Source organism: Lolium rigidum, chromosome 6 (assembly GCF_022539505.1).
Source record: "Lolium rigidum isolate FL_2022 chromosome 6, APGP_CSIRO_Lrig_0.1, whole genome shotgun sequence".
Classification (NCBI taxonomy): Eukaryota; Viridiplantae; Streptophyta; class Magnoliopsida; order Poales; family Poaceae; genus Lolium; species Lolium rigidum.
This window is the reverse complement of record NC_061513.1, coordinates 324,321,140-324,346,150: the sequence shown is the minus strand read 5'-3', so window position 1 is coordinate 324,346,150 and position 25,011 is coordinate 324,321,140. Positions and strand designations below refer to the sequence as shown.

General features: G+C 45.3%; 2 protein-coding genes across 2 annotated transcripts; one reads left to right on the top strand and one right to left on the bottom strand.

Moving 5' to 3' along the window:
• Positions 1-14,009: 14,009 nt before the first annotated feature.
• On the top strand, positions 14,010-14,953 carry LOC124661935 (late embryogenesis abundant protein 19-like). The gene has a single exon (XM_047199821.1). It carries the CDS (start codon positions 14,129-14,131, stop codon positions 14,804-14,806), a length of 678 nt encoding a protein of 225 aa, XP_047055777.1. The 5' UTR covers positions 14,010-14,128; the 3' UTR covers positions 14,807-14,953.
• A 4,806-nt stretch (positions 14,954-19,759) lies between these two features.
• On the bottom strand, positions 19,760-23,192 carry LOC124661934 (39S ribosomal protein L46, mitochondrial-like). The gene is made up of 6 exons (XM_047199820.1): positions 23,002-23,192; positions 22,846-22,911; positions 22,051-22,125; positions 21,228-21,357; positions 20,319-20,441; positions 19,760-20,207 (listed from the first exon to the last, which is right to left on the bottom strand). The coding sequence occupies exons 1-6, from the start codon at positions 23,190-23,192 to the stop codon at positions 20,058-20,060; spliced, it is 735 nt and encodes a 244-aa protein (XP_047055776.1). The 3' UTR covers positions 19,760-20,057.
• Between the last annotated feature and the right edge of the window lie 1,819 nt (positions 23,193-25,011).

Genomic DNA, 25,011 nt, shown 5'->3' with positions numbered 1-25,011 from the left:
ACTTGCACAACATCTTTTGTCCTACCAGCCGGTGGCAGCCGGGCCTCTAGGGAAACTACTGGTAATTAAGGTACTCCTTTTAATAGAGCACCGGAGCAAAGCATTAACACTCCGTGAACACATGTGATCCTCATATCACAGCCTTCCCCTCCGGTTGTCCCAATTTCTATCACTTTGGGGCCTCGGGTTCCGGACAGCAATATGTGTATACAACTTGCAGGTAAGATCATAAAACAATGAATATCATCATGAATCAATAACATGTTCAAATCTCAAATCATGGTACTCGGGCCCTAGTAACAAGCATTAAGCATAACAAGTTGCAACAATATCATAAAAGTACTAACAACGGATACTAGGCACTATGACCTAACAATCTTATGGCTATTACATGAACAATCTCATCCAATCCCTACCATCCCCTACAGCCTACAGCGGGGATTTACTCACACATGGATGGGGGGAGCATGGATGGTTGATGGAGAGGCGTCGGTGGTGATGGTGGCGATGATCTCCTCCAATTCCCCGTCCCGGCAGGGTGCCAGAACGGAGTTTCTGATCCCTAGAGTGAGTTTCGCGATGGCGGCGGAGTTCTGGATGTCTTCTGGAAAATTGGTTGAACCCCCGTGCATTTTTAGGTCGAGGGCTTTAAGTAGTCCAGAGGGGAGCGTCGGGGGCTGGCCGAGGCGGCGTCACCATAGGGCGGCGCGGCCCAGGGGCCCACCGCGCCGCCATATGGTGTGCGCCCCTCGTGGCCCCCCTCCGTCTCGTCTTCTGGCTCCGTAAGTCTTGTGTGAAAATAGGCCCATTGCAATTATTTTCGAGGATTTTCCTGAAAGTTGATTTTCTGCACAAAAATAAGACACCAGGGCAATTCTGCTGAAAACAGCGTTAGTCTGTGTTAGTTGTATCCAAAATACACAAATTAGAGGCAAAAAAATAGCAAAAGTGTTCGGGAAAGTAGATACGTTTTGCACGTATCATACATCAGTGAACTACAGGGTTTGGTTCAATTCAGATGAAACTGATACTTTTACTCCCACGAGGGGTATTAGGCAGGGGGATCCCTTGTCCCCTTTCTTATTTTTGTTATGTGCAGAGGGGTTGTCAAGCCTGCTAGCGCACGAGGAGTTGTCTGGTGGTATTCAAGGGATTAAAGTGTGTAGAAATGCACCGTTAGTGTCACACCTTCTTTTTGCTGATGATTCTTTAATCTTGATGTCGGCTGATATGTCAAACGCCATAGCTCTCCGTAATGTTCTAGATATGTATTGTGCAAGCTCTGGACAACTTGTGAGTGTTGCTAAATCGAGTATCTTCTTCATCCCAAATACAAATGTTTTGGTCCGAGAGGAGGTATGTGTCCACTTGAATATTCTGGTGGAAGCTTTATCTAATAAATATCTGGGATTACCAACTTTGGTTAGAATTGATAGGAGTGACTGCTTTCAACATCTGGTGGAGAGAGTATGTCAAAGAATTTGTGGATGGAATGAAAAACTCTTGTCGATGGGAGGGAAAGAGATTCTATTGAAGGCCATGGCGCAGGCCATACCGGCGTATGCGATGTCGGCTTTAACCTACCAAAGCAGATTTGTAAGGAGATCTATAATGCCATTGCCAGGTTCTGGTGGGGAGGGACTAAAACAAATCGAAAAATGCACTGGATGGCATGGTGGAAGATGAGCATCCGCAAAAGTGAAGGTGGAATGGGCTTTCGTGATTTACACTGCTTTAACCAAGCAATGTTGGCAAAACAGTGTTGGTGGCTGTTGAGTTAACCAGACTCACTATGTGCACAAGTTCTCCGGGCAAAGTACTATCCGGACGGAGATCTGATTAATGCCACACTGAAGAAAGGGGCATCGTTTACATGGCAGAGCATTATGTCTGGGCTTAAAACATTCAAGCGTGGTTGTATTTGGAGGTCAGGGAATGGAAGTACTATCATCATATGGTCTGATATGTGGATACCATCTAGCCCGTCACATAAAATAACAACCCCAAGAGGGCTCTGTGTTCTTTCCCGGGTTGAAGAGCTGATTGATCCATCGACGGGGACTTGGGATGAATATCTTATAAGAGATAATTTCCGAGAAGTGGATGTGGAACGGATCTTACGTATTCCACTGCCAAATTTTGGACAGTCGGACTTCATAACCTGGCACGCTACGAAGTCAGGATGCTTCTCGGTCAAGTCAGCCTACCATTTGGAATGGCGAGCAGAGTACCGTAGAAGAGCTCAAAGGGCGGACTCATCGGACAGATCTTCACCGCATGTGGTCTGGAAGAAAATTTGGAGTGCTAAAGTGTCACGGAAAGTCCAGATTTTTAACTAGAGAGCCCTACATGGAATTATACCATGTTTATGTACATTGGCAAACCGTCATATTGGTGCAGCAGTAAATTGCCCAGTATGTAATGTTGAAGCAGAAGATTTACGTCATATGCTTTTCAGATGCGCTAGAGCAACCGAAATTTGGGAAGGTCTAGGTCTTGGGGATGCTGTTGAGGCGGCCTCAAGGTTGGAATTGTCAGGTTCAGTGATTTTAGAAGAGTTGCTGTGCTCTCCTACACCTGGCGGAATTACATGCAATATTGATCATGTAGCAGAATTGATGATGACTGCATGTTGGTATTTATGGTGGTCGAGAAGACAGATAAAAAACAAAGAACCAGTTCCGACACCGGAGAGATCAGTTATAAATATCTCTGGTATTATGGCAAATAATGTGAAAATAAAAGGTTCTGGGAATGCCATCCGTAGAGGTGGATGGACGAAGCCTGCTACGGGTGTTTACAAACTGAATGTTGATGCGGCCTTCGATAGTGATTCAATGCGTGGAGCGTCTGGTGCCATTATCCGTGATGCGGGAAGGAATTTTTTGGCTGCTGCTTGTGACTATATAGACCGAGCTATTGATGCAGCGTCGATGGAGGCCTCGGCTTTACTAGCGGGGCTCAAACTTGCTGAACAGTTCAATGCTCAATCCTTGGTGGTGGAGTCGGACTGTATGGAGGTGGTAATGCCTGTACTCGATCCAAATGAGTATAGAGGTACAAGTGCGGTGGTGATCGACGATTGCTGACATCTGCTGATGGTGTTAGGCATGGCTACATTACAACATTGTCCGCGAGAAGCAAATGAAGCCGCTCATGTGCTTGCTCGCCATGGTTCTACTAGTAGTGCTAGGGAGTTTTGGTTTTCTGATCCTCCCTCTTTTCTTATTCCTGTACTGATGGATGACCGTGTAATGATTAAGTAATAAAGTGAGCCTGAAGTTCAAAAAAAAATATGGTTATGTTCCCTTACATGATACCATGTTCTATTGTCGCTCTATATAAAGGTCCTTCCAACATACGCCACAAAACACACTATAATTGGGTCAGGGTTTTGCCTCCTATCTGTGCTTACCACATCGTAGTCTACTCCATTTCAAGCCTTGGCGTGCACTAGCGAACGGGAGAGAAGACATTTAGAACAAATCTCCATTCTAATTTGTATATGTGAGAGGACGAATTAGATTTTTGAGAAGCGTTTTGTGTGATTGTTCGCATTCTCCATCACATGCGTTGTACTATCCAAGTCGAGCGGTGCAACGTGTCGTCGTCTCCATCGTCATCTATTTTCACTTGTCTTCACCAACATTGCCGTGAACAAATTCAAAGTTGCACTGGTGGCTACTTCATCTACCACCAAGCGGTATGTGCGACATATTTCGATGCCCTCTTTTGTTATGGATGTTATTGCATACGCGCTGCTATTGTTCATGTTGATTACTATATCTAGTGTGTTTGAATTTCACATGATATTAGCTATTATTGTAATGTTTAATATTCTAAAAAATAAGAAATTATTTCCTAATCATCCAACAATCCAAATATCTAATTGTAGGAAATTTGTTAAGTTAACTATGACTGTGTTAGCTCGTGCACTCAACATGGACAAATTTACAAGTGTGCACTTTAAGAGGTAGCAAGTTAATGCCAAGCTCTTTCTTAGTGATCTAAAAATCATGCGGGTGACTAATGGCATGCCTAAACAAAGGATTAGGCATGTTCCCTTTTCCCTTTCAGATTTTTGAAATAAGTATATGAACCATATTTGCGGTGGTGTTAATGATGACACCGGTGTTTGGCGATCTCGTTTATGTCACATAATTTTGGTTTAGTGTCTCACCAATTCAGTACGAGTTTAATTTAGAACTTTACTATTGCCAAAGGTTCTAGGTGGCATATATGTGTGCAATTAAAGCTACTTAGGAAGCCTTATAAGGCAGCCGAGAAGACAAACTTTTCACCTCTCGAACTCATACATTCTAATCTATGTGAGATGAATGGTGTGTTGATAAAAGTTGGAAACAAATATTTCATGACACTGAGATTGATGATGCGACTATGTTTTTCTATCTTTATTTGTTGCAAAATACAAATGAAGCTTTAGACTGTTTAAAAATTTATAAGTTAGGAGTTAAAAATCAAATAGAGAGAAATATCAAGTGTCTTAGGTTGAATTGTGGTGGTGAGTATTTTCCCAAAATATTTAAGGAATTATGCGAGGGACATGGAATTACTCATGAGAGGATGCCTCCGTACTCGCCCCAATCAAACGGGGGTGCCGACAGGAAAAATATACACCGACTAACTAGGTGGATCCCATGTTAGCCATTGTTGATTTATCAAAGCCATGGTGGGGCGGATTTCTTAACTTTGTGTCATGTATTGAATAGAGTTCCTAACAAGAATAAAGAGAAAACCCTATGTGGGTAGTGGGTTGAAAGAAAACCATCACTTTCTTATTTGCAGACTTTGGGATACTTGGCAAAGTTCAACATATGAACCCTAAAGAAAGGGAAATTCAGACCAAGGAAAGTGGATTGTATCAATTACGTTCAGAGGAGCATTGGAAATAGATTATTAGTATTTGAATCCATGTTATCTGATATATTGGTATTATCATGGAATCATATGATGTGATATCTTTTATAATTTGTTTACATATGAAAGATATGATAGCACTGTTACAATTTTTCCAAGGTAATTCCTGAATCTTGTGCATCTAATGAGTATTTTGAACAACCACATAAGAACCTACTTGAGAAGTATGGCAATGATTCTCCTATAAAGGAGCAAGATACAAATGATTACAAAAAAATTTGGAGATGATTTCATTGTGAATCTTGTGGATGATGCTCCCATGTCCATTGCACATGCATATGCATCTCCAAATGTAGATGATTGGAGCGAATCTGCCGATAACGAGATGGACTCGATTATAGTGTAACATGGAAGCTATTAGAATGACCCCATGGTCGTAAGCATGTGGGCTGCAAGTGGATGTTTAAAAAAAGCTAAGATATGATGGTATTATTGAGAAGTACAATGTGTAACTTGTAACAAAAGGTTACACATAGAGAGAAGTCGAAGATTATTGCAACACTTATTCCCTTGTCAATGGACTAACCACCATCAGAGTACTACTTTTCCATGTTGCCTCTAATGGTTGTATCGTTCATCAAAATGGAGGTAAAAGACAATTTTCCTCAATGGAGGTTGGAACACAAAATATATATGGAGCATCCTAATGGGTTTGTGGTAAAGTGTGAAGAGAGAAAAGTGTGCAAGTTCGTAAAATCTTTATATGTCCTAAAACAAGCACCTAAGAATGACATGAGAAATTTAATATAACTTTAACTTATGTTGGCTTTGTTGGTAATGCGGCCAATAAGTGAATTTACTATCACCATGGTGAGGCGAAGGTGTTATAATATGTTTTTATGTGGATGATATCCTGATGTTTATTGCAAACATGAAAGTGATCAACAAGGTCATGTTTCTCTTATGAAAGAGTTATGACTTGAAAGATCTGGAAGAATCTGATGTGATTCTAAACATCAAGTTGATTAAGAACGAAAATGGGATTATTTGACACAATCTCATTAATCATGTGGAAAAGATCTTGATCATGTTTGGATTTATTGATAGCAAGTCTTCTTCAAACACTTTATGGCCCCAGTGTGACAACACGAAAGAACCGAAGGATTGCTAGATATCAATTGAGATCGAGAGGAGGGCGGGCAGAAGTCATAACTATGATATCCTTCTAGCTGAGGCAAGTTAGACGCCGCATTTCATCTCGAAGATCATCCTCAGATAAATCAGTTGTGTTGATCCTCGATTTGTCCGTTACGCCAGTGTATAGCCAGAGTTGATGAGCCCTTGACATCGCTGGCTGCACCCGATGCTTCAGGAACACCGAGACCACTTCAGTGCCGCACATCATCTGGGCCCCTGCATTCTTTAGATCCAAGACCTTTTTCTACAGTTGATCAGCTATTGCGCTTTCTTCGGCAATCAGAGTGTTTTGCCAGGATTTCTTCGACACGACAACAAGAACATCTTCGAATGGTGGCAGGTTGGAGCGCCGTCCCGGTACTAGAATATCTCGAAGATAAAACCACTTTTGTCGCCAGCCTTGGACTACCTCCCTCATCGGGAAGTTGAAGTAGTTAACCTCCTTCCCGACGATGAAGCCAGCGTTGCCAACCATAGGAGGGCCATTATTGCCATTATGGCGCTTGACATAGAAAATCTTCCTCCACAAGCCCCAGTGGGGGTCGATGCCGAGGAAAGCCTCACACAAGGTGATGAAGATTGAGAGGTGGAGAACGGAATTGGGAGTCAACTGCCAAAGCTGAATCCCATAGAAAAAGATGAGAGAGCGGAGAAATTTATGGGCGGGGAGAGAAAGCCCGCGATACAAAAAGGCAGCAAACATAACAGTAATGCCTTTCGGAGGCCTTGGACGAGAGGCAGAACCTGGATGAGCAAAGTCAGTTTCGACAGATGAGATGAGGCCGAGCGACCTCATCTTGTTCTCCTCACGCTTGGAGATGGTGGATGCACTCCAGTCAAGACCAACCCTGGCTGCGCCTGTGGTGGCACTGGAGCCGGCGGATCCCTTCTTCTTGCCCATGGTCGCTGAGCTCATAGAAGCAGAGGCAATGGCGAGGAGGAGGCAAGGAAAGAAGATGAGCAGTATGAGGGCGTAAAAAGTGAAAACATGAAAAGGTTCCCCATTTATAATAGGGAATGACTGGAGATCGTGGCCGTTATTTTGGCATCGTGGGAAGATGGGCGAGAATCTAATCGTACACGTGTCAGCAAGGATATGTAAACCGGAGGCCCATTACTCCCACTACGTGCGGAAATCGAGGAGGCGCCTCGGTCAACGAGCAAGAACTAGTCATTTTGTAGCTGACCGCACAGAAGTAGGGTGGCCGCAGTGGCCACGTCATTAATGATATCATCAAAAACATCGGCTCCTCGTGAAGCATCCGAAGAAGTCTACGTCATTCGAGTAGTACAACTTGAGTCTACACACGATTGCGAGCATCCGTGCCTAGACTCGGGGGCTACTCCCATCGGGAGCGCTGGTCGCGCACCCAATACAAATTGTGGACTCGAAGATTTCATGAGATCCATAATCATGCCCGAGGACTTGATTTTGAGTAGAGTAATGTTGTTTTGCCATTGGCAGTTAACCAGTATCGATATATCGAGTAAAGCTGGGCACATTACTTGAATCCCTTACATGCTGTCAATTGGCGTGATTTTACCCAAAGTTATTGAAGACCCGATATACAAAAGATATTGGATGATTGCCATAGCTTGCAAAAAACATATCGGCAACTGAAAATATTCGAGTGGTACAACTTGAGTCTACACACGGTTGCAAGCATCCATGCCGAGACTCAGAGGCTACTCCCATCGGGAGCGTTGGATGTGCACCCGATAAAAATGAAGCTTTTTTGAAGAGATCAAGGTCTTCCAAAGAATTATGGATGTTTGACAGAAGATAGCTTTAGTACCTGCCCAAAGCTTTACTTAGGCCAGTCACTCGGGGGCTACTGATGTGGGCATTACCCTTCGGGTAACCCGTATTATGTTACATCTTACGGCCAAACTAGGGGCCCGTGAAGGTTCTCCACCGACCAAGGTGGGCCACTACGACGGTTCCGAAGAAATATACTTGAAGAACAAGGCAAGAAGACGAAGGACAAGGAAAGTCTAGATGTAGGACTCTTTGTAACCTAGTCGTACCCGGGCAGAACTCTCGAGACCTGGCTCACAATATAAGGGCCAGGAGAGGGTCTGCCGAGGGACACAATCAACATAGCCAGAATCACCACAAGTCTAGAGCTAGGTCAAAAGTAATCTTAGCCTCTCGATGAGATCTTAGTATTAGCCTTCAGCTACCCCATTGTAACCCGATAATTTCGATAATCAAGATCAGACAAGCAGGAAGTAAGGGTTACCTCCTCGAGGGCCCCGAACCTGGGTAAATCTCTCTCCCCATTTGTTTGGCATCTGATATCTCGTGTCAGCCTGCAGGATTCCGTCAACCCTAACCCCCAAAAGGTGGGCATTGCCGAGGAGTACCCCCGACACTACTTTCATCAAATGGATTTTCAGGAACAATCCAGTCAAAATTCTTTTCCCAAGCTTCATGCATTGCTACTAATTTGAAAGGTATTGGTATTTTACTTTCTCTCCTATTTTTGGTTTTGTCTATTTTTTTAAGTGGACCAAAGATATCTACACATGAGCCTAGCAACTCAAACCGATCAAAAACTTTCCTAGCTTCTATAACAACATATTTAAATTCTCTAAGCAAAGTTTCTAGGATAAAATATTTCTTTTCATCATGCTCAACTTCATGGAGTTTAAGAAACATTTGCTGCATTATAGGATTAAGGCTAACAAATCTAGCCTCCAGCATTTGAACTAAATAAGTTGCAACAGTTTCATAATTAGGAGCAAGTTCTACGAGGGATTTATCCTCAATATATTTATGCTTACTAACATGATTGAAGAATTTTTCAATGTTATCTTTCCCAATTATAGAACCACTACCTACAGATAGGTCCTTCAGATCGTACTTAGGAAACAACATAATGAACTAGAAGCAAAATAACAACTATGTAAGAAACTAATTTTTTTGTGTTTTTAATATAATGACGACTATAAAAGAAACTATTTTTTAGTGTTTTTGATGTAAAGAAGCAAAAAAGACAAAGTAAAGTAAACTAAGCAAAACAATAACAAAGTAAAGAGATTGGAGATGAGAGACCCCCCTTGCAGAAATCCCCTTTCTCCCCGGCAACGGCGCTAGAAAATATTGATGGTGCTCCGGTGATGACGCCAGACAATCTTGGTGGCGGTTGTTGTGTAAGCGGTTGGGAAACCCCAAGAGGAAGGTGTGATGAGGACAGCAACAAGTTTTCCTCTGGAAGAAACCAAGGTTTAATCGACCAGTAGGAGAAAGGCGTGACTTCTAAAGGTGTTGCTAGCTGACTAGTGGCACGACGCACTACCGGCGTTAGCAACGACGTGGAACCTGCACACAACACAACCAAAGTACTTTGTCCAAACTTACAGTGAGGTTGTCAATTTCACTGGTTTGCTGAGCACAAAGGATTAGACATATCAAGTGGAAAGAGATGTTTGCAGTAATTAAAGAGAACAGAGCTTTGCAGTAAGTAAAGGAGCGGGATTACAGTGGTTGAATTTATCGGTGTAAAGGAAAGGACCGGGGTCCACCGTTCACTAGAGGTGTGTCTCCATAGAGATAAATAGCATGCTGGGTGAACAAATTACAACTGGGCACTTGGCAGAATATCGATCATACATGAAAAGATGATTACTATGAGATTCGTTTGGGCATTACAACATAATACATAGGCCGTAATCCAACTGCGTCTATGACTAATAATCCACCTTCCGGTTATCGTCCGAACCCCTTCCAGTATTAAGTTACAAGCAACAGATTATCGCATTAAGCAATGTGTGTAAAGTAAACAATAGAATTACCCTTGGATAAAACATTGTTTTTTTCTCCCTAGTAGCAACAACACATCTACAATCTTACAAGTTATTGTCACTCTTCCAGAAAACTAGAGGCATGAACTTACTATCGAGCATAAATACCCCCTCTTGGAGTCACAAGCATCTACTTGGCCAGAGTTTCTACTAGCAACGGAGAGCATGCAAGATCACAAATAACATATGACATGAATATATAATCGACCTCAACATAGTATACAATATTCATCGGATCCCAGCAAACACAACATGTAGCATTACATAAGGAGATCTTGATCATGTAGGGCAGCTCACAAGATCTAAACATGAGGCACAAATTGGAGAAGACAACCATCTAGCTACTGCTATGGACCCATAGTCCAGGGATGAACTACTCAAGCATCACTTCGGGGGCGGGCATGGCGATGTAGATGCCTCCGACGATGATTTCCCCCTCTGGCAGGGTGCCGGGAAGAGCTTCAGAACCCTCCGGAGATGGGTTCTGCAATGGCGGCCGCGACGAAACTTTTTATGGATGGAGGCTCGGGTATTCAGGGTTTTACCGAGACCGTGAATAAAGAGGCGGAGGGGCGATGTCGGTGGAGACCAGGGTGGCCCACACCACCCCTAGGCGCGGGCCAGGGTTAGGCCGCGCCTAGGGCTAGCGTGGCCGCCCTGTTGCCCCCCTTCGACTCCCGTCTAGACTCTGTCTTCGTTGCGGTAAAATATTGACTTTAGCTTTTGCTTCGTTCAATTCCGAGAATATTTTCTGTACAACTTTTCTGAAATACAAAACAACAGAAAACAGAGAACTGACTCATTTAAGGTTTCATCTGGTGGACGCGCATGGAGAGGCAAACAACATAGCTCCTTGGCACCCGCCAAGATCCATAGACGAGCTTCTTCACACTTTGGCATGGTGCCTAGCTATTGGCATGTTTGGGATGTATACTAAGTACATCATACTTTGCTAACCACAAGTTTGATCGAGTTGGCTGTTCAGTGGAAGAAGCATATACCTACCTGCTACCTTCCGGCTCCCGCTACTACTTTGGTGTTGTGTGGGGGGGGGGGAGAGATGATTTTCGACGTTTTATCCGGTGTAAAAATATTGATTTTTTTTTATTTATTATGGTGTTCTTGCAATGTTTTTTAGATAGTGGTGATTATGTAGTCTCGATTAATTTCCCAGGTTTTACGAAAACCATGAGATTCACATTTTTTTGGCTGGTCTCATGGTCACAAAGATTTTTTTTCCTTTTTTCTCTTTCTCCATTAAGGATGAATCTGAGATAAGGTTTTGGAGGATAAATGGCTAGGGAATGCCACACTCCGCAAACAATATTCTGCTTTGCATAATATCGTACTGTCATAAGGGAGATACCTTAGCCAAGATGATGGATTCTATCCCACCGGCTGTGACGTTCGAACGAGACCTTGTTAGATTGCGGTTGGCATCATGGAATGAATTGCTACAATAATTAGCTCATATCCATCTGACACCGGGATCTGATGAGTTCAAGTGGAATCTTATAGATAGTCGTAAATTCTCTATAAGTTCCATGTACAAAGTATTGATTCAACCAGCTGAACCGATAATTAATAATAAATTCATCTGGATGATGATAATACCACTGAAAACTAAGGTTTTCTGCATGGTACCTATCGTCGCGGTGTTATTTTTATCAAAGATAACCTTCTAAAACGCAACTTGCATGGATGTAAGAAATGTGTATTTTTTCATCAAAAATAAGACAATAAAATATCTATTCTTCCAATGACAGTTTGCGAGATCTACATGGTCAATCATTCGATAGATTTTTTCTTATATCCACCGTGTAGCGTTGCAAATATTTATGGCAACTAGCTTAATGGAGTACCATTAAGAGCATCTCCAGTCGCGTCCCCCAAACCGTCCCCCAAAGAGCGCCGGATCGAGCGTTTGGGGGACGTGTTTTGTTCGTGCCGCGTTTGGGGGACGTCGCTCCCCAGCCGCGTCCCCTAAACGCCGCCCCCAAATAAATATTGGTGCATGAAAATAAATGTTTTCATTCAAATTTGATTATATATTACAAAATTTGAATGAAAACGGTTAGATTTCATCTAAACCTAGACTACTGACCGCCCGACGGTGCGTTCGACGGCCCCGCCCCGTCATCGCCTCCCCTCCGCCGCAGCTCCTGCTGCGCGCGTCGCCTCTCCTTGCATTAGGCGGTGGCCAGACGCCGCCGCTCTAGCAGCGCATCGTCGTCCGCCCTCCCCTGCTGTGCCGCCTGGAGGGAGAGCTCGACGGCGCGGCGAATCTGCGCCTCTTCGCGGGCACGGGCGTCATCTTGGAGCTTTTTCTCCGACTCGAAGGACTCGACGAGCGCGCGTTGCTGATCGGCCGTCTCGTCCGGGTGCGGCCAGTCGTCGACGGACCACTCGAAATCGTCGTCGTCCTCCTCCACCTCGGTCTCCTCCTCCTCCGCCTCGGCCTCCTCCTCCTCCTCCACATCCGTTGGCGCCTCCATCATCGCCGCCGCCTACTCGTCCGCCCGCCTCCCCAAGATCGCCGCCAGCGCCGCCTCCCGCTGCTGACGCTCCTCCGTCGCCAGCTGCTGCTGGCGCTCGATTGACTCCCGCCGCCGGCGCTCGATCGCCTCCCGCCGTTCACGGTACAGCGCCTCCCGCTCATCGCGCTGGCGCCGGCGCTCATCAACCCACCGCTGCTCCATCTCCTCCGTCCGGAGCCGTCGCGCCTCTTCTGCCATCGAGGAGTCGAACACCGCAATGGTGTCCGCCATCGCTTCCTCGTGCCACACTGCCGCCTCCGCGGCCTCGTCAGCTGCGGGGCCAGGGGCGCAGAACGCCGCTAGATCTGCCGCGTGCGCCACCTCACGCTGCTGGCGGGCCTGCTGCTCGAGTGCCTCCCGCCGCTACTGACGATGTGCACGCCAGTTCTGCAGCCCTCGCCGCCGCCGCTCTTTCCGGGCCGCGGGGTTGGTGTCGACCTGCGAATCCGGGACTGGAAGTGGAGGAGACGGCGGTGGAGGGAACTGGCCAGCGCCTGGGCGGTTCGCCATTGCCACTGGTAGTGGAGGAGACGGCGGTGGAGCGACGAAGACTGTGTTTGTTGCCGGCGGCTGTGGTGGCTACCAGTGAGCCGAGAGACCTTTTATAGACGCCGGCGTCGGGAAGAAAGCGCGGGAAGAGGCGAGAAGAGGCGGGAAGATCGCGCGGGAACGGGCGGTGGCGTGCGAATGCCGGCGACGCGTGGAGGCTGCGCAGCACCGACGAGACGTCTCGCCTGCCCCTCTGTCGCCATTAAGGCAAAGATGTCGTCGTGTGTCACTGTGTGCGAATAACTTCCGCTGCGAGGTAGGCGACGGTTAGGTTAAAATTTATTGTGCCGCTGGCGCGTCGGCCCCGCCACTCCCCGCCTCGCTTTTCGTTGTGTCCGGCGTGCCCGGAGCGTCCCATGTGGGATGGGGACGGGCTCGGGATGCCGGACACCGTATCGGGCCGCGTCGGACAAAATTGGGCTTTGGGGAACGCGGCTGGAACGATTTTTTGGTCCGGCGTGCGCCAAATTGCTTTGGTCTAAGCTAGTTGACAAACATCAATGCAAAAAGAAATAGGCAAGAACACTCCTATAGTACGTACATGGAGCCGACCAGCTGATTCGCGGCGCCATGATCCCGGGCACCTAGTACATGGAATTCCCTAGTACATCGAGTAAAATTGCCCGCCAATCTGAGAGTTCTATTGTGGAAACACGCTGGACTCTCCTAGTAGTCCGGTGCCGACCATGCCACATCGACTGCCTCTTCCTCCTGTGAAATCTCTCCAATGAAATGGTCACCAATAGGATCGAAGCCCTATTGGACACGCTTGGAGCTATACTAGGATCGGAGCCTAGATCGACTTGGACATTGTTTTGGAGAGAGGCCAGATGTGGGTGAAGTCGCTCCAAGGGATCAGATTTGTCAGGCAATACTAGAAAGAACATTATGAAACCACATATTGATGGACAGGTGTCAAGGGATTGGGTTCTGCCGACATGCCGTTAGCCATCCAAGCTGCTGAATGTACAAGTGGCCGACATCTCTCGTAGGGAAAGCATCCAACACAAATCGTACACACCATGAAGGCGATGCATTGTCTCATCTCACTCTCTCAGGTCTCAGCAATGGCGCGGGCGCTCTATTTAAACAAGGAACACGGGTCTCCACAATAAGCAAACGAAGAAGAGAGAACACAAGCTCCATCATCGACCTGTGAAATGTCTAGCTGGTTGCAGGAGAAGTCGGGGGAGGTGCAGGCTAAGGCCGGCGAGGCCACGAAGATAGCCTCCGAGACGGGGCAGTCCGTCCAGGACCGCGCCGTCGAGGCGAAGGACCAGGCCGGCAGCTTCCTCGGCGAGAAGACTCAGGCCGTCACCACGGCGGCCTCGGAGACTGCCGAGGCAGCAAAGAAGATGGGGGACGAAGCCGTGGGGAAGGCGTCCGAGGCGGCGCAGGCCGGCACGGACCGCGCCGTCGAGAGCAAGGACCAGACCGGCGGCTTCCTCGCCGAGAAGACCGAGGCTGCCAAGAAGGCAGCCGTCGAGACCGCCGACGCCGCCAAGGAGAAGGCCACCGAGACCGCGCAGTATGTCCAGGACCGCGCCGTCGAAGGCAAGGACCAGACCGGCGGCTTCCTCGGCGAGAAGACCGACGCCGCCAAGAAGGCGGCTACGGAGTCCGCCGACGCCGCCAAGGAGAAGGCCAACGCGGCCGCGCAGTACGTCCAGGACAGGGCGGCCGACGCGGCAGAGTACACCAAGGCCGAGCCCAAGGAGAACGTCTTTCAGAAGGCCGGCGGGAATGTGCTGGGCGCCGCCGTGGGCGCCAAGGACGCCGTCCTCAGCACGCTCGGTATGGGAGGAGATGCTGCCGCCGAGAAGACCACCAAGGACTAGCTCTCTCGCCCGCTTTTCATTCCGTTATTCCCTGATTCCCGCCGTATAGGGTTCCATTCTCCCTTCCACGACTGATTTCTACACGCGCATTTGGTTTTAACTTCGATGTACGCGACCAAAGCATGAATATACTTCACCTATCTGAATTGATCATGAGTGTTTTTTTAAGAATCATGAGTCTCTTTTTTTTTTAGGGAAGAATCACGAGTCTCTTTGTCGTGAATGAAATTCGATGTATACACATTACTAGAAGGAAATAGTTTTTCGTCGGCGTGCCAAAAACAGGCTTAATGGCACGCTATCTTATATCGCCGCTAGTAAATATAATGTTATTTTTTTTTCGAAATGGGTATTACCTCGGCCTCTGCATCAGATAGATGCACACAGCCATAGTAAATATAATGTTATGGCATGTCACAACATCACCGGTAACATAAATGATTATCTGAATGATCGTGAGTGTGTTTTTCTTGGCAGAATTGTAAGTCTGTTTTTCCCAAATGACCCGCGAAGGGATCGAATTTCTTTACCAACAAGATAATGAAACAAATACCAAATGGCCTACAACATCCTAGATAGGTGCAACAAGCAAAGAAAGGAACCCGCCGAGTTTATCCACACGTGGAGTTAAAATAAGATAAAATGAATGGTTAACACCAATTCAGATACCTCGCCAGAACTCAAGAATTCAGATCCATGTCCATTTATGGGATCGGATTAAAAAATGGCTACAACTCAGAAGTACCAATGTAAGAAAATAGCCAAATAAAGAACACATTTAATACAAAGATAGAGCAGAATTAAAGAAAATCAAATCATCAAGATCCAGATGCATATATCCATGAGCCCATCACAATCATGAACACAAGAGATCCATCCATCTTGGACCATGCTAACATTCTACCATATTAACATCATTGTAGATAAATTTGACTCTTCCAAATTAGCTTTAGAACAATGAACAATACCATTTTGTAACACTCTTAGTGAACTGACAGTCTTCATGTGCATCACCACATCACCATCTTCATGTACATGATCACAATATCACATCACCAAACTCAGTGTTCTCTTCATAATGCTGCTGACCCAAGGTGAGCCTCACTTTCCAAATTTCATGGAAATACAATTTAGCATTAGGGAACTTTGTTCCCAATACCACATTCGTGGCTTCATAGAATACCGCCAGCAGCCTGCAAATAGCATCAACATTTTCCCAATCCTCAAATGAAGGTTTGAAAGGATAATTTGTATCTTGAACGGCCAACAAATTGAACACTTCACGATACTCTCTTGCTGTACCAATCATCTTGTAGGTTCAATTCCAACAGGTTGGAGTGTCAAGGCTTGGATATTGTCCACAATATATGCCTAGTTGCTCAACTATTTTTTTTTCAAACTTCTTTTTTTGAGTTTGTGAGCTTTGAATGTATTTGATACTGTCTCACATATCTTGCTGATCATGGGGTCAAGAAAATCTAATCCAGCTTGACATGCAAGGTTGATGACATGAGCAACACAACTATAATCTGAAGTCAAGATATCTTGGATTTGGAGTGTAGAAACATCACTTGTAGCCTACGTGTCCAGTCATTCTACCGACCATTTTGAAACTCAGATTTAAACTCGAGACAAATCTTCTAAAGCCATCATATTCCTCCTCCTCGTTTTCTTCTTTCTCTTCTTAATCAGCAACATCTTCAGAATCAACCATTGTGTATCACGTGAGCAAACTGCTGAAAAGCGACTAAAGAGTTAACATTGCAATGACGTAAGAACTTATCATCTCTTAAGTTGCATCCCTTTAAATGAAATATTAAAAAAGTTCTCACCATGATAATCTCTGCAAATGTTTATCCAAGAAGGAGGAAAGCATTGGGGGTGGTGGAGCCCTTGTCCTTGTTGCACCGGATATTAACAACGAGCTACCACGTTGGTGCTCTTCATTACCCCCTTCTTCCTCGTCCATGTTTCTAATCAGAGTAAAATATATGAACATTAGAGAGCATCAAATTTCAAAATCAAAACCAGATGTACTACATGGACATCTTTATCTTATGAAGCTCAATCAAAATTGAATTGATTGTAAATTAAATTAATAAGCAATGGAACAGTTGCAGATTCTGAACTAAAACTTATAAGTGATGTCACTGCAGCTCATGTATGTTCAGGTTCTAAACTAAAACTTAATTAGCTCTGCTTCTTCCACCGGACGGCCAACTTGATCAAACCTGTGCGTCATCAGAGTGGAACGTACCTAGTAAGCCAACCAAACATGCCAATAGGCAACGTGCCATGACTGATAGCATACCTTTGAGAAATTCGTACAACTTCAGCTAATCTGGAAGAAATGAACACACCATATTTAGACTTTCAGAGCACCGACAAGGCAGGCAATTGAACCAAGAATAGATCATTAGTTGCTAGAATGGGAAAATCATTATCAGTAAACAGTAACTGCAGAAGCTAGAATGTTGCACGTTCAAACGACTTCGCTCAGCATGCAACACTCGTTTTTTTTTTGCAGATAAAACAGCAACTTTCTGACGTTCATACACATGGAGTGGAGTGTATTCAGAACAAGATACATGACTTAAGAATAAAACGATTCTGCAAAACAGAGCCAAACATTACTGAAGTTTTTAAGAGACCGTCGACTCAACAACTGATTTATTAAGACACCATCGACTGGTCAGAAGTTTATGCCAACATCAACTCCTAAACCTTTGACCCAGTGCTCAGCAGTGCCTCAAATAGAAATCCTCATTTGCTTCCACTAGTCTTTTTGCTCCAGCGCTGCTTCCGAAGTGATCACGAACAGGCTGCAGCATCATGTTTATAGCCTTTGCAAGGGCGTGCTTCACATCAGAAGGATATAGAGCTCCTCTTTCATAATCAGCATTAAACTCTTCCATGTCCACAAATGTCTTGCTAGCACCATTATCTCCCTTCCGAACCACCTCAAACTTTCCGAACCAAGGTAATACCAAATACTTTACGTAATCCAAACACGGATTGCCTTGGACAGATTCTGGAGGGCAGAACCCATCACTAAACCTATCGGGATTCATATCCCCATGGCCCCTCGTATGAATCGACGCATGGAGATGAAGCCCCCTCGCGATGTCCGTAGCAAGCGGCCAGTATTCACCCGCGTTCCTGCACATCAATTCTGACAGCCACACGAGCTCTACCCCATCGAGATCCATGCCGGCCGCTCTCCACGTCTCGGCATTGTAGAGGCCAACGCTCTGCATTCTACTTGGGTCGCCGCCAGTGGCTTGCACAATGTGACCAATCTTCCAGTCCAGCCAAGCAAACCAATCTGCCATCAAAATCTTAACTTTGCAGCCGGCTTTTATCATCTTGTTGACGTTGAGTGCCATGCCATCAAGATGCCCTGGGTTATGTGCATCCAGGGGGAGACATCACACCAAACGTAGCAAACAGGGGCAGCTTTCTCGGGCCGAGCTCGTACTGGTTGACACACTCCCCAATGCTACGCAGTGTTGCAAGCCTCTCTTCAAAGCTCCTGCCACTCGTAGAGTCAAGAGGAGTGTCATCTGAATTCTTCACAGTGCCATCTGATTCCAAGGTACAGGTAGCGGCAGGAGGAGCTCCAGTGCTATTATGCAGCGGGAAACTGTCAGCTGCTGGCTCTGGTTGAGCAAGGAGATGGTGAAAATGTCGTGGCATCTTGGAACCTAAGCGAACCACGGCAGATGATGCATGGACGAACGGATCTAGCGAACATTTGGACCCCTTGCCCAGCACCTGAGAAAACGCCCGCGATAGCATTGTTTCGACCGCCAACACACACGCGATCAAGAGTCTTGGACGCTCTTTCAAATGGAACTCGACGCTGGGGGTATCCTGCCTGAAAATCCGATCCGCCCGGGTAGCCCCAGCCGCCGCCAGAGAGATAAGAATGAAAGGTTTTTAGGGTTCGGATTTCTGAAGAATTATGCCTGACAACGGGCTGGGCATAGGCAAACCTGAAAGGCCAAGGCGACCACACATGTCCCTCTACAGCAAGGGTCCGAGTAATCTGCACACACATTGACATGGAGCGTGTTTATTTTGCTCCACGGCTTGTCAATATTTGCCCCCCACCATTTGATACTCATGAATCATGCCTAGGTCTTAGGTGATCAAAATAAACTCCACACTCGTGATAACAGACCGGCGACCTTCCTCGCAGAGACTCGGATGAAGGAGTTTGTCGAAGATGACTTTATCTTATCGCCGGTCATGACCTTGGAGCTGCTCCAACAAACAACAATCTGCTCGCCGTCCATGAAGACCAACGGGAGCAAAAACTCAAAGCTCCTCGACAACGTGAAACCAAGTGACACCGACACGGGGATTGGAGGTGGGGTATTTTTATTCGAGATAACAGCGTCACCACTATCTAAACAACATCGCCACAACACCAAAAGTCAAACAATCCAAATCTTTTTACACAGGATAAAACAATGAAAATTCAATCCCCGCCCCTAGGGTGCAGTTGCTGGAGGTGCAAGGGAGCGGAGATTGGACCTGGAGGTGGCAGCAAGGTTCCTGCTTCCACAGGATGGCCAACTCAATCAAACGTGTGGTCTTGTGCAAAAAAAAATTAAAAAAATCAAACTTGTGGTGCAGCAAAGTGTGACCTACTTAGCATACCAACCAAACATTCCAATAGGCTGCCATGATTGATACTCGTAGAGAAACTTGCATAGTAGTAATATCTTCGTAGAGAAATTTGTACAACTTCAGCTGATTCAAAAAATAAAAAAAAACACACCAACACGACAAGGAGACGGGCATTGCACCAGGAAAAAAAATCTTTTCATCTACTCGAATGAAAGATGGAACAAAAGTTGCTAGAATGGGAAAATAACTATCAGAAACTAGAATGTTACATGTTCAAGCGCCTTAGCAATAAAAGTTTGCAGGCGTCAGACATCAGAAAATAGGGAGACCATAATGCCCATCAATTATGTCACCTAAAAATAGCAAATACGTATATCATGTGGCAGGAAAGCTGCCATACATTTTTTTAATCTAGCATCGCCAACCAAAACAGAGAGTCAACAAACACAAGTCTGAAGTTGTCTCTATCGAGAAACGTCCACAGCCGTCATTTCTCGTGGCCTTCTTTTGTGAATTCATAGGACGGTACACAGGTCAAGCAGCATTATGCCAGATGCTGGAATGCTCGATATTCAGGTAGCCTCAGCTCTGCCACTGCTCCTGCTAGATTACAGAGCTATCTTATGTGAATGATCATCTTGTCGAAGAGCGCCTTATGCTCTGGAAAATATTCCAGCAGCTCGTCTTTGGTCACCCACGCGTGGTCCTCACATTTCCTGATATCGAGTTTTGTGGTGCCAATCACTTGCGACTTGAAGAAGAAACGCTGCCAGAAGCATTTAGAGGATTAAGAGACAATACCATGGTAGTGCATCATGTTGAACTAAAGTATAGTACGGAAGCTATCATTATTTTCATGTGGTAGAAAAAAATTTACCTTGAATGATGAAACACTAGCATCTTCTGTTTGTTCAGCTACCATATGAGCCATTGGAGCATTGCCAACAAAATATGTGTTGTCAAGTCCACCAAGAACAGATTTTAGCGCAGATTCAGCACACTGAAACCAAATACCCAATATGTGAACATATGAAACGTGATAGTCTAAAACCACATTTCTAATCTGGCTGCGCAAACACAAAGGTGAAAAATAGTACTCCCTCCGATCCGAAAAAACTGTCTGAGGAACAGTACAATTACGTTTTGCATTAAACCCTTTCTAAAAGATCGTCCGCGTTTTCCGCTGTGTTGGTCAAAGAAGAGAAAATTGTGCTCGATCTGTTGCGTCTCTCCCACGCAGAGGTACCGCGGGGCCCCATCACTGGTCAACGCCGGCGCCGCCCTGCGCCCCCACCTCGCCTCCGCCCTGCGCCCCCGCCTTGCCTCCGCTCGATCTCATCACCCACCGCGCTGACCTCCGGGTCTGCTCGCCACCACACGCTCGCCCAGCCAGGCCGCTCGCTCCCCACACCCCTGGCCCAAGCCGGCCTAAGGGGAGTAGAGCCCTGATCCATGGCGCTCGACCGCCTGTAGGACTCCACCGCCCGCAGAGGCAGCGCGCGAGCACCGGTGACTTCAAGATCTGAGAAGGGGGGTCGGGGCGTTGGGGTTCGGGGCGCACATCGACGACGCACACAAGGAGCCGAGGAGGAGTTCTCTCGTCTGGTTCATTGCATGGGGGTGTGTGGGTTAACGAAATAAAAAGCTTAAGGGTGGGTTTGCAAAAATGTCTTTCCGACGCTTTTTCCGGATCGGAGGGAGTACAACTAAACTGGAACTGAAGTACAGCATGGAACATATATATATATATGGAAATTTAACAGGTACTTTTTCTCAAAATGCATACCAAACGCAAAGTGTCTTCATTCTCATACACTTTTTCTGGAAAATGCCAAACAGGCTTGCCATCATGAGCCCCAAAAGTCTTGCCAAACAGAAGAAGATACAGTTTATTATCTAGAGCACGCTGTAGTGACCTGTAGAAAACATTAAATTAGCATAAGCTAGATACCTTGTTACACTTGCACTCACAGAGCAGCATTGTCACGAGAGTTCATTCACAAGATATATTTGAGTTTCAGCACATGGTGAGTGCTCGTGTGTAACAAAATATGTTATTACATAGGAAAGTACATGCAAATAATAGCCGTTAAATAGGCACATACACTCAAGACTCAACTATAGGCTCCAGCAGCGATGCATGTGTCGTCTGGAGACAGTATCACTGACAGAAAATTGCGCAACAAGAGGATTACATCACTAACATTACACCATAATTTCAGATTTTTAAAATAAATAGGCCATTATATTTAAGATGAGGAACAAAAGAAGTAAACAGATGGCACCTGGTAAGGGTATACAAGGTAGAGGGGATGATAAACTGAATCAGTTTACTACAACCTAGAATGCAGTTATATTAGTATGCTTGAAAGAGAAACCAGACTAAGATTTAATAGTATTAATTAAATTACATGTTTATATGATACTATCTAAGTAATTAGAAACATTCAGGGCAGCTCAATGTACAATATAACTAGCACATGCATATGTGATAAGAGAAAAATTAAAACTGACAATAACCACAAGAAATATTCGAGAACGAATGCAACCGAGCAAGTTAGGCAGAGAAACAAAACGACATGAATCCTGAATGAAAGCTGAAAACTTACTTCCGATCATTTATTTTGTCAGCTTCTGTGATTCTTGGAGCAGGCACATAATCTATCTGGTAATCACCCTTGCCCCTACACACAAAAACGAGAAAGTTGCAATGTATTTGAGACCAGGCATATATAGTGAGAAGAAAATAGCTGAATCAAAGACCATCCACAAGCGTCCATTGCCGCATTCAAGTCACTGTATATAGTCAAAAGCCTAAAGTGTCATGCATGATCTATGTTATGGAGCAGGTAACTTTGGCAGCAGGTGTAATTAACGGCCATATAGATATGCAAGGGATTCTGAAATTTTCCATGTCTTACTATGCACAACTCTTATGCCATAGCACTCAAATTTCGTGCTGCCCACAAATACAACAACGAAAATGTTTTACAGCTACCACATACTCTCTCCGTCCACAAATAAGTGTACGTGCGGGTTTTCAAGATAAATTATGAAGTGAAGTGAAAAATACATTGGAAACATGCATCTTTCCTCTTTAATTCTTTCACCACCAATGAGCTAAATGCATGTAGAAAAAAAAAAAAAGAACATGTGCTCAACATTATTGGGTTTGATTTCTCTGCGACGAGAGAGAAGCAATTAAAGTGCATTGGAAAGATAGGAGTACACTCTTTTGTGGACAAAGTTTAGAGCTAGATGTACACTTATTTGACTTATTTGAGTACGGAGTGAGTAGTGCACTAACAACCCATTGATTTTGCTAGCATCAAACCTAGGGTAAGAACATAGACCAGAAATGGCACCAAACACGAATAACGCAAGGGGGGAAATGGAAATGTCACCTCGCCTCCGCCTTGCCGAGGACGTCGTCGGGGTACTTCCGCCTGTACTGCTGCCTCCAGCGGAACCTAGCAAAGAGGAGGAGACGACGGGATCAGACAGAGGAACGACGAAGCGTGGTGTTTACTGGACGGGAGGCGGGCTAGATCTGGAGGTACGAGAATTCTTGGAAGGCGTAGACGACGGGGTTGATCTTGGGGATGACGACGGGGAGGCGCTCGAAGACCACCGACGCCACGATCTTGCCGTCCGCCGTGGAGGCTGAGGGCGAGGGAGAGGACGACGCGCTGAAGCCTCGGGCCCACCGGAGCCGCCGGAGGTGGAGGCTCGCCGGGGATCGCGGCAGCATGGTGTAGGTGGAGAGTGGCGCCGCAAGAGAGGAGGCCAATGGTGTGGGGAGGAGGCAGCGAGCGAGGGAGAAGAAAGAACCCTGCTTTAAACCCGGCCGCTCGTGGGCCTTATGCTTTCTTTGCAGTTGGGGATTTCGGGGAGTCTCGACGGGGAAGACGACCCTGATGAGTGGGTCCCACTCGTTAGCGGCTCAGCCAAAACGTTTTAGGCCTATTTCGGAATGGAGAGCCGGATTATTGGATTTGATGAAAATACAGTGTTTCAAAACAAAGATTTATAACAGGTACTAGTAATTACTTTCCATCCAACAATATTTCTCGGCACTAGTAAGGGAAGCCACAGCGTTGTGCGAAAAGCAGTTTAAAATTGAGTTTTTAGCTTTCATCTTTTTTTAAAAAAAATGGGGGTAAAACTTCGGCCTCTGCATTCAAAGATGCACACAAATTTTTATTGCATCGGACAAACAAAAAGTATATAGTTATGAATATATAACGAGCAAACGATCATGGATCGGCTAAAGTTGCGACAAGAATCAACCATCAAAACATGGAAAACATAGTCGGCCTAACCAGTAAGGAGCTCGATGGATAGACTGCACAAATTCAGAAGGGGCCGGCACCATTAAAAACAACATCGTTACAACAATTCCATATTGTCCAAAGTAAGGCGCAGACTCCTACACGAATCCACACTTTAACAACTTTGTCAACACCACTTTGCCACTTCCCAAACAAGATTTTAACATTTGTTGAAGCAGGTATATTAAACGTGAAGTAGATGACTCTCCAAAGCAAACTTGTAAAAGGACAACTAATAAAAAGATGTTCTAGAAGCTCCCTAGAATCACAGAACACGTATTTAGTACATCCAGTCCACTTTCGTTTTGCCAAGTTATCTTTAGTAAGTAAAACTTTCTTATTAAAAAACTACATGAAAATTCTAATTTTCAGTGGTACTTTTAATTTTCACAAGTATTTAAAAAAACCAAGTGTGTTCACTCACGAAATCTATGTACAGAGACTTAACTGAAAAGGAGTTAAGTCTAGGAAAGCTGCCATACATTTTTAATCTAGCATCGCCAACCGTTTGTGGGCCTTATGCTTTCTTTGCAGTTGGGGATTTCGGGGAGTCTCGACGGGGAAGAAGACCCTAATGAGTGGGTCCCACTCGTCAGCGGCTCAGCCAAAACGGTTTAGACCCCATTTCGGAATGGAGAGCCAGAGTATTGGATTTGATCAAAATACAGTGTTTCCGAACAAAAATTTATAACAGGTTTTTTAGGGCGAAATTTATAACAGGTAGTAATTACTTTCCATCCAACAATATTTCTCGAGCCTAGTAAGGACAGCCACAACGTTGTACCAACTTTTCTTTTTTTAAACATAAGGCTCGATAACCCTGATTTTAAATTAACAAATCCATCAACCGGTCAGGAATACAACAAGAATGAAAACTGAAAAGAAACCAAAAACTGGAATTATCAGCTAGATATACAAGCACAGAGGTGATGCAAAGCTATAGCCTAAACCAAGAAGAGACCAGGAACTCTCACTTGACTTTATCTCTTTATATATACAAAAATTCTTATTTTAATTGGTGTGAAAAAACACTGCTTTCCTTTCCAAGTACGCAAGGGTCGGCTCAAGCAAGATACAATGGAAGGAAAAGTATGCATAGCTCTAGTTCCGTTCCCTTGGCCAGACAAGATAATTATAGAGTTTTCGTACCATGCGTTTTTTGTCGCTCTATAGAAGCAGTAGCGTTTTGTTTTCCTCTTTGTTCCGGATGTCAATTCTCTGATTCAAGCCCATAACTTT